Source organism: Echiichthys vipera, assembly GCF_963691815.1.
Source record: "Echiichthys vipera genome assembly, chromosome: 5".
Taxonomy (NCBI): Eukaryota; Metazoa; Chordata; class Actinopteri; order Perciformes; family Trachinidae; genus Echiichthys; species Echiichthys vipera.
This window is the reverse complement of record NC_139830.1, coordinates 33,269,330-33,282,352: the sequence shown is the minus strand read 5'-3', so window position 1 is coordinate 33,282,352 and position 13,023 is coordinate 33,269,330. Positions and strand designations below refer to the sequence as shown.

At 40.4% G+C, this 13,023-nt stretch overlaps 1 protein-coding gene across 2 annotated transcripts in view; it reads right to left on the bottom strand.

The window, feature by feature from the left end:
• Nucleotides 1-13,023, bottom strand: part of bcas3 (BCAS3 microtubule associated cell migration factor) — a 555,891-nt gene that overhangs the window by 482,837 nt on the left and 60,031 nt on the right. For both annotated transcript variants that reach the window (XM_083914409.1, XM_083914410.1), the window contains exon 7: nucleotides 7,158-7,230. In XM_083914409.1, the coding sequence (XP_083770535.1) occupies nucleotides 7,158-7,230 (73 nt within the window). The remainder of the gene's footprint in view (nucleotides 1-7,157; nucleotides 7,231-13,023) is intronic.

The following is a 13,023-nucleotide window of genomic DNA, read 5'->3' as shown; positions in this document are numbered from 1 at the left end:
TTCTAAACATGAGATCATCGTGAACACATGCAGTAACATCAAAATAGCGCACGTAAAATTTTAGTTGTGCACATAATTCTCAGCAAGTGTTCAGGGTCTCACGTAATGACCATGAGACTCATGCAATTATCACTTTTAACTCTGAAAATGTCTTTTTTAATGTCATTTTTTAAACTCTCAAACAAAATAAATCAATGTATTGATTCAGAGGTGTGCTGAAATTGTAAATGTAATCATGTCCAGGGATAAAATTGCTGTCATCACGGAAAGTTCAATTTACATTAGAACATTCATTATTTCCCATATTATAACTGTCAGAAAAATAGCCCTCAATAGGTTTGTTGAAATGTTCAATTGAGTCCTCTCCAGAATGACCCCGAGTTGGTGCAGTAAAAAAGTACAGTGGTGCAGGAAATAAAACACTTGGCTTGTGTCATTTTAAAAGTTGCTTGAGGTTCGATTGAGTAATCAAAACAGCTTTTCAACAATCCATGATGACAGGAAAAGTACAAATTAAATATATACAGAGTCAATTCTCTGAGTCACTGATGGTAACATATATCCTACACACACAGTAGGGTTGGATAGTATGAGTGTGTGTGTGTGTGTGTGTGTGTGTGTGTGTGTGTGTCATCCTTCCCTTGTGTGGTCATAATGTGACAGTGAAGAACACCATAACCTCATGGTGGATAAAAAGCATCACTTCTCTAAATCCCCTTAATCTGGTGGCTCGTTTTATACAAATGCTTGATGATTTCCATTTAATACACTTTAAAAGACGGCTACATCCTGTCCACAGAGCAAAACCTGTCATGAAAGTGCATTGAAACACAAGAGCTTAGTGCCACAATGGGCTTTTGCAGTCAAAAGTGTTTGTGAGTGTGTGAGGGCTAAGTGGAATTTGCTGCTTGCAAGCATGTAATTAATAGCCTGCGCATTTCACTACAGGACTTTAAGCAGATTTAAATAGAGCCCTAGATGTAGGAGGAGTATGACACTGTACAAATATCAAATATACTGTATCTTTGATTATACATCGCATTTCTACGAGTGTGAGGGCACTCCATATAAATGTTGATTAATGGCACATGACCTGATGCCATGCCCTGTGATAGACTGGCGTCCTGTCCAGGGTGTACCCCGGCTCACGCCCGATGTCAGCTGAGATCGGCTCCAGTCCACCAGTGACCCCGACAGGCACAAGCGGTTGAAGATGAATGAATGACTGACCTGATGACATTAGTGCAAGTCAGATACCCCATATTCTTGCTAGAATAGAAATTAAAATCAAGCACATCAGCATGGACGTATATTGTCAGTCCTCTCAAAGACAGCAGAAAATGGAGAGGCAAGGAGCTTGGGTTTGGTTTGACTGGAAGTTGTCCAATTACAATCAAAGCCAATGGGGGACAATTTTTATACTCTTGGGACTTTTTGGGCTCAAAGACTAAACTCCATTTGTCTTCTGCATTTATGCAGTGTGTGCAGTGTAAATTGGGCTATAAAAAATGGCAGTTTTCGCAATAAAATTGTTGGATGTTAATTTCTGTAGCAGAGTTTGAAGAAATAGCCTTTATGAGAACAGAAAAATCAAAGGCACTTGGTTATGAATTATGAAATATTCAGAAATATTCTCAGACACATAATAAAATTTGACCAAACATGCTCCAGAGATTCCCCATGCTGACACGGTTAAGGGCAAGTGTATTTTTTCAATAGGTCCCAGTGAAGAGAGAGCCTTGTGCTTTTATCACCATCCACATTGTAAGCTTGTAGTTAGCTGTGTAGCCACCTAGCTAACATTAATGTGGATGTCATCAACAAAACAGATGAAGCACTCCCCAGTGCCTTACTGCCCGAAAAAAGAGCAATGAGCATTTGTTTTCTGTCCCTGAATTGGCTGTTGTTATCAACCACCAATATTTAATTTAAGCATGAGTATCAACCAAACTGGACAGTAAAAAAAAGCAAATATCTTGAATCATCTCTAATGGTAACTCAATGACTAACCTTACTTACTACTACTTACTAAGTTAAAGAATGGAAATTAAAATCAAAACACACCTGATGCCACCAGTAATGACCACCAGTGGCCATGACTGTACTATTGATCCCAAAAAGTTTCATTAATCATACATATCATGATTGATATGTTGAAAAAAAAAATGAAAGGAAACTTTAGAATGTTAAACAAGCCTTTGAGATTGGCAAATGGAGCATGACACAGGAATGATGATATTGTGACCATGCTCAGAATAGCACAATAGCTCATCCAGTAGTTATCTACACGGTGAGAGAGGACTATATTGTTTAAAAGAAAAAAGGACCACATCCTTTCAGCATCTGGAGTTGTTGTGAGGGGGTAGCTGGATGTTGGAAATGTCACTGACAGTTCCCAAACTCTAGAGAACAAAGCATGCTTATTCATCACTGAACTTTTGCCCAAAAAGTGTGTGCTCTCAAACACCCACAAACAGTTCAGTTGCCTCTGTCTTGGCCATAAATTTTACATTCATTGAAAGAGTGCAGCCTTAAGTCTCCCAGAATTTTAATACCTGTGGATGTAATTAAAATGAATGAACATAATAACAACAGCAAGTAAGGGAGGGAAACACAAATCATTTCCAGAAATGTGAGCAGACATACCAAAGTCTGCAATGGCACCAGCATTCTTTACTAATTCCCCAAGCCCACTGGCACTGGTGCAGAGACTGAAAGTGACGCATATGTAGCTTTACTGTCAAAAAAATCACTGGATCCATACATTGTTTGGACTTAACGCATAATCCTTTCCATTGATAAAATTATGTTGAGTGTGCCTGGCTGGAAATCCAAAGTACAGGGCTTCAGCACATATGCTTTTTTCCTTTTCTGGTTTTCCTTTAATTTGCAAATCTTGTAATCTAAGCCTAGAGCTGACTGAACCAACTTCTGAACCAGCACCGCTGTAGCTGCCAAGGCTTCAATCTGTTTTCCATTTAAGTGTCAAGACGGCATCCTTTTTGGTGGTTAACAAAAGCTGTTATTTCAAAATGATTATATGCTAAAAATTGTGTGAGGACCTTAGTAAGTTTATGAACAGGCCCAATGGAAAGTACTAGGCCGCACCCGGAAGCTTTTTTCCTTCTCGTCTTTGACAGGAGTGTTATTTACCAAGCACTTCTATGGAGGAAGAACCAGGCTGTACCATTCAGCCAGAGGTCAGGGTTACTGCTTTTCAACACAGTGCATGTTTTCAGCATTAGTGTCGAGCGACGCCTGGATGATTCGCTAAACCGTCAAAACCAAGCCTGTCTCAGTGTCAGTGAGGACATAGGAAAAGCAGAAGCAACAGCAATGGCGTCAGAGAGACAAGGGCGGCAGGCCCTGGAAAACATCAAGAAGGTGGTCTCCATCAAGGCCCAGCTGAAGACAGACTTCCTTATTTCATTTCCAGGGAAGGATATATTGAGTTAAATTTTGTGTTGCTCTGGAAGAGGAGCATATGTAAATGGAGGAGGGGGGAAGTGGAGGGCATGGACTAGGTATGGAGAGGCTAGTTTAAAACGCCTTGGGGTCTGTCCCAAATCTGAGAATCCCAGGGATCTACACAGCTGCCAATGGGGCTTCCAGGTACTGCTCGCATGCCAACCATGGTGACACCAAAAGTCCATGAATCACAGTCACACAGCCCACATCACTGGCTCAGCTTCAGTTGGGTGCATGTGAAGGGTTCATAACAAGAGTGTCCTTTGATGCCTCCTATTATTAACAGAAAATTACTTTCAGATGTAGGATTTGTACTTCATAACATTGAAAAGAGTAAAACCTTTGACACTCCCTTCTACACGTTTTAAAGACAAAATGTCATGAGGATGAGTCATTTTAACAGAAAGAGGTTGTTTTAGTTTCTCTCCTTCTAGTCTCCTAGCAGCCTGCTTGCTTTTCAGTATAGTTTCCCTTAAACTAATCCAATAAAAGATCCACTTACACTCCATAGTCACTTTATTAGGTACATCTATAAAACTGAATGCAATCCAATACAACATATCTGACACAAATACTAAGTTTAGGAAGATTACCGTATTTTCCGCACTATAAGGCGCACCTAAAAACCTTCAAATTTCTCAAAAGCCGACAGTGCGCCTTATAATCTGGTGCGCCTTATATATGGAACAATATTGAGCCACAACAGGTCTCGCAACTACGGTGAGCAGCCGCCGACTCTATTTTGCCGCGTAGAAGAAGTAACGTGCGGTGCGTGTTGAGATAAATGACTGCGCGAAGCTTGCCATTTCATTTCCATTTGTGTGTTTGTGTAAAGAGCCCAAAATGGCTCCTATTAAGAGACACGCTTACGACGCAGAGTTTAAACTCAAGGCGATTAGTCACGCAGTAAAACACGGGAAAAGAGCAGCAGCGAGAGAGTTTAACATTAAGCCTGTGAATGTTCTCATTCGTCCAGGTCATCGTTATCCTCAAAGCAATTTCAGTCAAAAACAACTGGACTGGTTGTTTGTCTAGGAAGACGTTTCACCTCTCATCCAAGAGGCTTCATCAGTTCATGTACGCATCTGACCAGGCTGGGACTGGTCCAACTAACTGGTGTGGAGATCCAGGTATTTAACCTCTCACAAGGCCGATGATGTCACTGAAACCCTTTGTGCTCCAAGTGCCCACGCCCGTCGTTAGAGTGACAGTCGGTGGTGGGCAGTTGGTTTCGACGTCGTTAGTGCTCTATTGAGTCTGAACGACAGTCGTTGGGGTCACACGGGCCATGTGTGAACAGTTGTCCTTTGAGGTTAGATTGTTGAATCTCCTGGGAAGGGATGAAAGGGCGGCATTGTAAATTGGAGATAAGTGGTGTCTCAGACCCCCTCCTCTGTTTAGCGATGGTTTCTCCACTTTTACATAGATGGCTTCTTTTACTCCTCTTTCAAACCATCTGTCCTCTCTGTCCAAGATTTGGACATTGCTGTCATCAAAGGAGTGTGCTTTCTCCTTGAGGTGTAAGTGGACAGCCGAGTCCAGGCCTGAGGAGTTAGCTCTCCTGTGTTGGGCCATGCGTTTATGCAGTGGTTGTTTTGTTTCTCCAATGTAAAGATCTTTGCATTCCTCGTTGCATTGGACAGCATAAACCAATCCCTTCCCAGGAGATTCAACAATCTAACCTCAAAGGACAACTGTTCACACATGGCCCGTGTGACCCCAACGACTGTCGTTCAGACTCAATAGAGCACTAACGACGTCGAAACCAACTGCCCACCACCGACTGTCACTCTAACGACGGGCGTGGGCACTTGGAGCACAAAGGGTTTCAGTGACATCATCGGCCTTGTGAGAGGTTAAATACCTGGATCTCCACACCAGTTAGTTGGACCAGTCCCAGCCTGGTCAGATGCGTACATGAACTGATGAAGCCTCTTGGATGAGAGGTGAAACGTCTTCCTAGACAAACAACCAGTCCAGTTGTTTTTGACTGAAATTGCTTTGAGGAGTAACAAATCAATGGTGCGGAAGTGGAGGAAGCAACAAGATGACCTGCGCCAAGTAAAGAAAACTAAACAGAGTTTCCGAGGGAACAGAGCGAGATGGCTACAGTTGGAGGACAAACTCGAACAGTGGGTTGTTGAACAGAGAGCAGCAAGTAGAAGTGTCAGCACAATCACTAGCGCTAGCACGCGAACTTAACATCAATGAATTTAGAGGCGGTCCTTAACGTAACCCCAGCCTCGACTGTAGCATCTATTCTATGCGCCTTATAATGCGGTGCGCCTTATATATGAAAAAAGTTTCAAAATAAGCCATTCATTGAAGGTGCGCCTTATAATGTGTAAAAATACGATATATACTTTTTGGATTTTGTCAGAGAAATGTTCATTCAACTATATATTTATTGTGAGGCCGTAGTTAATGATGATGTACTGGACTGCATTGTACTCAAATGTGACGATACTTTTTTCATAGGTAGAAAGTTGCAAAAAATATTAAATTTTGATTTTGGAATATTTAAAATATTTGTTAAATGTCACATTGTAAGGCAATCATACAACACATATGGCATGAATTTGTTCAACAAACAATATCTAATTAAAGATACAATAATCCATATGTTTATATGAACAACGGGTATGACTATGTACAATGTGAAAGAGATGGTGATGAACCCACAGAGAATTATCCCCTCACTGAAACACTCAGCTTCCCCTCAGCTTTTTTTGTAGCTCTAAGCTCATTGTTTTGGTTTCACAGCCTTAATTGTTTTGGTTCAGTCTTAGCACTCAACCTAATTTCCGGCTTCATCTGTTTTAAACAGAAAACCTCCGATGAACCCACTGTATGTTGAGCAACAAACGATAGTCAAAGTTGGAGAGTAGCAGGTGAACATAGTTGAGTATTTAGCGACGAAATAGCCAGATCTTTTTTTTCCTCAATGGTTGGTGGAAACCAAAATAATTTAATGAATGTAATAAATCAGGACATTAAGCATTGGGATCAAGAAGCTTGTGAAATATTTAGTATGCTACAGCTGTGTCAGTCAGATACATACTTAATCAACACTTGGTGGTAAATATTGGTAAATATGGTAGACATTAATATACAGTATCATTCGTATAAAGACATAAATATTGGATCAGACTATTCCCGACATTAAAGGACTGAGATAGGGATTAGGGCCAAAAAAAAGACTTCATTATACTAAAATGTTATAATACTTCTTTCACGAATTACATTTTTTGCCTTAAAGGCATGACTGACTAGAAAATGACATATTCTGTCACATGTTACATATAGAAACTCATTACCTTCAACACACATTAACTGTGGCATCCTTCAGGGTTTCATGTAAAAGCTCTGTTTTTTTTGTTTTATTTTTAGTTCATATGTTTAGATAAGCCATATAATCCAAACCCATGTTTACGTTAATTGCCACAAACATGGTGTCCTTGCAATTGCTTATTTTACTCTATATTGGCCAAAACTACAATAAGGATGTTTAGCAGTGCCCAGAAATTATTCAAGTGTTCCATTTCATTTGGTACAAATGCTAGAGTAGTAAATAATTTCTGCCTGATGGTGTGCTAATCACTGACTACAAGTGTTCATGTAGAGGTATAAGCCTCTAAGATCCTGTCAGGAAGAGATGATGAGGTCATCTTTATGATGTGTGAACTCACCCAGAAGACCCTGTGCTCTTGCATACCCCAAGCAGAGGCCTCTTGTCGGCAAAACTGTCTGTCTTCAGAGGACCTGAGGAGAAAAAGCAGTCAAGGAAGAGTGAGGAGAAACAGAATAATCTTCACACAACAAAGAGGAACATTCTTTAGACGAACATGTGAAGCCTCTAGTGCTGCCCACCCTCATTCAACAGGCAGCTTATTACCATGACAGGAAACATGCAGATTACATGACTACTGTTGCCCTGTAATTCAATTATGGTCACAAAACATTTTTTTGATGGAAATATTTTTTTCCTCCAAAATCAGGCCATATTTTGTGACATACACCATCTTTACATACAGTAAAAACTTAGTGTTCTATGTTTTTCTGATCCTGCACTGTATATGGTTTTCAAAGGTAACTTTCTCCAAGTCAATTTTATTCATATAGCCAAATATCCCAAATCCAAAATTTGCCCCAAGGGGGTTTAGGCAAGGCAAGGCAAGGCAGCTTTATTTGTATAGCACTTTTCATACACAAGGCAGACTCAAAGTGCTTCACAGCACAACACGTCATGAATTAAAATGCATTACAGGAAGACAAAGAGAATAAAAACATAGACAATAATAAAACAGTGCAGACGTTAAAAGTGCAAAGATTTAGCAGAAAGCTAAGGTGAACATAAAAGTTTTCAGTCTAGTTTTAAAAGTGGTCAGAGTGGGTGAAAGTCTTCCATCTTCAGGAAGTTTATTCCAGCTGTTTGTTGCATAATGACTGAAAGATGCTTTCCCTTGATTTGAGTTTACTCTGCAAACCACTAACAGATTGGTCTCAGAGGATCTTAGGGCCTGCTCACACTGTCCTTTTGGCCGCGGCCAAAACCGTTTTTTCAGCTAAAGTCTAGTACCTTTAAGCAGTGTGAGTGGACCCGCTCCGCGCTCAACTGCGGCCAGCGGACCGTCCACGGCCCGCTTGAAAGAGGTGGGCTTTAGTGGAGCCGTTTGCACATGTACGAGCACGAGCGTGCGCACGTGTACGAGCACGAGCACGAGCCCTACGCCAGTAGCGTTATGTCCGCCTGTTCGGACATGTAAATAGAAGGACGGACCATGCGCGGACATTTAACAACAACAACAATGGCGGTGAAAGGTTCACGTTGGTATGGTGCGGGGTGGAGTGTTTACTGCAGATTTGGTCGGATGAAAATATTCAAAAACAGTCGACAAGACGCACAAAAACTCAGAGGTCTATGGAAAGATTTGTAAACAAAGCCACACACACGCGATCAATCCGTGTGACGTGTTACGTGATGCGTATGGACAGCAAGAAGCATTGGCCGGCCCTGGCAGTGTGAGTACAAAGGGGGCTGGGGCGCGGGGGGGAGAGGGAGGGGGGACAAGTACCCTTAAGTCCGGGTCTCGGTCCGGGAGGACAGTGTGAGTACGCTCTTAGTGATCTAGAAGGCCTAAATAGTGGGAGCATATCAGTGATATACCTCGGCCCTAGACCATGTAGTGATTTATATGTGAGCAGGAGGATTTTGAAATCAATTCTCTGACGTACAGGAAGCCAGTGTAATGATTTAAGAATTGGTGTAATGTGCTCAAATTTTCTGGTTCTGAACAAGCTGTAGCTGTCTGACAGTTTTTTTGGGAAGACCTGCAAGGAGACCATTACAGTAGTCTAGTCTACTGGTAATGAAGGCATGGACAAGTTTTTCTAAGTCTTGAGCTGACATGAGCCCTCTAAGTCTTGTTACATTTTTAAGGTGATAGTAGGCCGATTTTGTTACTGATTTGATGTGACTGTCGAAATGTAAGTCAGAATCCATAATAACCCCAAGATTTCTGGCTTTATTTGAGGTTTTCAGGGACAGTGATTGAAGGTGTGTAAACTCTTTTTTAGCACCAAAAACAATTATCTCAGTTTTATCCTCATTTAGTTGAAGGAAATTTTGGCACATCCAAAATTTGACTTGCTCAATGCACTGGCACAGTAGATCTATGGGGCGATAGTCATTTGGTGATAGCGCTACATAGATTTGGGTGTCATCGGCATAGCAATGGTGGTCAATGTTATTATTTTGCATGATTTGTCCTAGTGGGAGCATATAGATGTTAAATAAAGTCGGCCCCAAGATTGAACCTTGGGGGACTCCACACGTTGTGTTGGTTTGTTCTGATACAAAGTCGCCAATGGAAACAAAATAGTTCCTATCTTGTAGATATGACTTGAACCAGTTTAAGACTGTGCCTGAGAGCCCCACCCAGTTTTCCAACCTGTCCAAGACTATTGAGTGGTCGACAGTGTCAAATGCAGCACTGAGGTCCAATAGCATTAATACTGAAGTTTTGCCAGAGTCTGTGTTAAGACGGATGTCATCTATAACTTTAATAAGGGCCGTCTCGGTGCTATGAAAAGGTCGAAATCCTGACTGGAGGTTGTTGTGGCAGCCAGTAGAAGCCAAGAAGTGATTTAGTTGTTGGAGTACAACTTTCTCAATTATTTTACTTATGAATGGTAGATTTGAAATTGGTCTGTAGTTGTTGATAATAGAGGCAAATAGGCTCGGCTTTTTTAGAAGAGGTTTAATGACAGCAGTTTTGAAGGCCTTTGGGAAATTGCCCGATTGAATAGAGTTATTAACTATTTGCAACACGTCTGTTGATAGGCATTCAAAAACATTCTTAAAGAAGTTGGTAGGTAAAGCATCAAGACAGCAGGTGGTTGGCTTTAGATCGGTCACTGTTTCCACTAGAGTTTTAGAGTCTATGGCAAAAAAGCTTGCCATCGTTGCTGTGTTATTTTGGCCTAAACAGGGTGATGATCCAACTTTTTTGTTTGAGATATTGATGGCACGTCTGATGCCTTCAATTTTATCAGTATAAAAGAATGCAAACTCATTGCATTTCTGTGTGGAATGGAGTTCGGCTGGTATTTGTGTTGGGGGGTTGGTCAGTCTGTCGACAGTTGCAAATAGGGTTTTGGCCTTATTAGTGTTGCTGTTTATGATATTGGAGAAGAATGTTTCTCTAGCGCTTTTTAAGACTAAATTGTAGGCCTGGCTTTGCACCAAGTGTGTTCCAGGGAGGATTATCGCTGGTAGATTTATTACCCTGTACAGGGACCTCCCGTTTCCTCGTAGCTTCATCATTGCTAGTTAGCTGGGTTCTGGCATGCCCCTATCCACTGTTTTCAGTCAGTGCTAGAGTGGTATTGTTGTCACAATATCCATTCACTTCTATATATACTTCTAACCGATTCATTTTTGTTTCCAACAGCAAAATCTTCTGTAGTAGTTTGTGGTAATCTTCCGTAGAGAAGGGAGGCATCTTCTGCTGATTACCTTTAGCACTGTAGCACAGGCTCAGGCTTATCTTGAATGGTAGGCCTCCCTGCCTAGCGTCGTAAAAATATTGAAAAATGCCTCAGTTATCTAAAAGAAATATAATCCCACTGGTTTTGTAAGTATCCAGGAGCTGTTGCTCTTTGTTTCTTATTGAGGAGAAGCAAATATTAGCAGATACTACCAAAACAAATGCAAGCAAAGGCGAGAGCAAGCAGAAAAGCGTCCGCACTGTAGCAAAGCAGGAAGTCAGTGTTTACAGTTTACAGTTTACAATCCGTACAACACCCTTTGTACTGAAAAACGTGACTGAAAAGGGAGTATGACTTTCTATCAATCCCATTGTTTGTTTTGGGGTTTCACAGTGGAATTACAGCATGGTAAAAACCCTGAAGGCATTTTTTGTTTTTAAATCAAGAGAAAACATGTTGCATTAAGTAGACTGATCCAGTGTTTTCCCTGATTGTTTCATTCTTGAAGATGGACGGAGGATCAGGGGATTTAGGGGATGGCAGTGCTTAGATTGAAGATGTTACCCTTTAGAGGACTGTAATCTGAGGCTTCTCAGTAATCAGCCTGAGTTCCTGTGGTATGGCATGAGAGCAAATGTGCCTTCCCTACCAGCCTTTAACACTTCAGATAGGGTCCCTCCCGTTTTCATGTTTCTGTCATCACACATCATTCCCAGTCAAGATATTTAGCCGTAACATAACTATGACTTTCAGAGATTTAGTGAAATGGCACATTTAGTAAAAAAGAACTTTCTGGGAAAAAATGCAACTTCTGATGAATACAGAGATTTTGATTAGCTTACTACAGTAATGGACAGTAATTGAAGCAAGTACTGCTGACTTCCATGTGGACGTTTGCATGGTTCAACAGAGGGGATGGTTGCATGTTGAGATAATACTATAACATGACCTCAAACATTGCAGACAACTTGTTTATTATTAAACTTCATAGAATTACTTTTATAGGGTGACAGCATCCCAAATGTAGATCTATTGTGAAAACAGACCTCCACTGAAAAAGAGCTCAAAGACCTACATACGTACATACATATGTATATACTGTGTATATATATATATATATATATATATATATATATATATATTCACATTTCCTCAATGCTCATTTGTTATCAATCAAGGGAACAGTGTTTCCTCATTTTCCAAGACAACGGAAGATCACAGGTTGTAACTCCAGAGAGGATGTGGATAAGCGCATTCACTCCCTTTGGAAAACCAGTACTTCCCTCTCTATTCTAGGAAAGGGGAACCTTTTCTTTTTTTATAATCAACACCTATTTTCATGTCTTTTTAACTCCGCCCACTCACAGTCTCGCATCCCAGACAATTGGCCTTTTAATGGCTCACCACAGTGCAACACTGTTTCCACCCTAGCAGATTGCAATCAGAGTCCTACCCTCCAGTAGTATAATTCATATTTTTTTTCTGCTGAGAGAATTGCTCCCCTCATGTGTTGGGGCTATCTGCTGCTTCTTATTACTGTGGTTTGCTTTCATCCACTTCCAGCGCTCTTCAAATGCTGCCATTGTGTGTTGAAATCTGCCAAAAGGCCAGAACACGGGCGGAAAACAAAAAGCTGATTTTCTCACTGAAAAAACTGTCAAAAACCAGAGAAGTTTTATGGCAGCTTTCTCAGCACTGATTGACACCTGTAGAGATAAAATTTAAACTTTATGTCTGGAAAGGATCTATTCAGTGGAACCACCAAACTATTTGCACCACAGCTTAGAGGATATGAACACTGCTGTTCATACTGCATTCAACTTTCTAATGACAGAAAAAGAGTTAAACCAGTGGAACATTTGTTTGTCATCACTGACTATTTCACAGTCTGTGAAATTATAAATTCAATGACATTTAATGTTTAAATTTTATTGATACGCCAATTAATATTGTAACAAAAAGTGGAAACAGGATTTAGATAAGCAGTTATGGAGGAAGAAAGAGACATTTAGGTTTACATTGTTTCTTCAAAAAGAAGCTGACGTCACTTGTTTCTGACAAAAACTAAAGGATTTTGGGATGCTTACTAATAATTTGGTTGAGATTACAAAAGATAACTGCAACTGTTGTGAAACTGGGACTGAGACAAAACATTTTCCATGTCCTGTAATTTTTACTTGTGCTAGGGGGAAGTAACAATAAAGAGACATGATGGCAAGTGGAACTAGAGGGAATCAAATCAATTTCAACAATACTCTTTTCAGTTAATGGATTATGAAATGCCAAAAAAAAATGTTTAAAATGAGAACATTTAGGGATGAGAACAAAATTACATTCAACACCACATGGGGGGATGTTTGTCCTCCAACATCTTAAAATGTTGATACACTTCAGATCATTCATTACCAGTTCATTAATCAGAATTTGTGTGTAAAGCGTCCTTGGGTTCGTTTAGAAATGCAAGCTTTACTTGTTAGTATTATTATTTTTATTATTATTAATATTATTATGTTACCTTACTGTATTGCTTGCCTAAACAGAGAGTTTAGGTTAGAGACACAAACC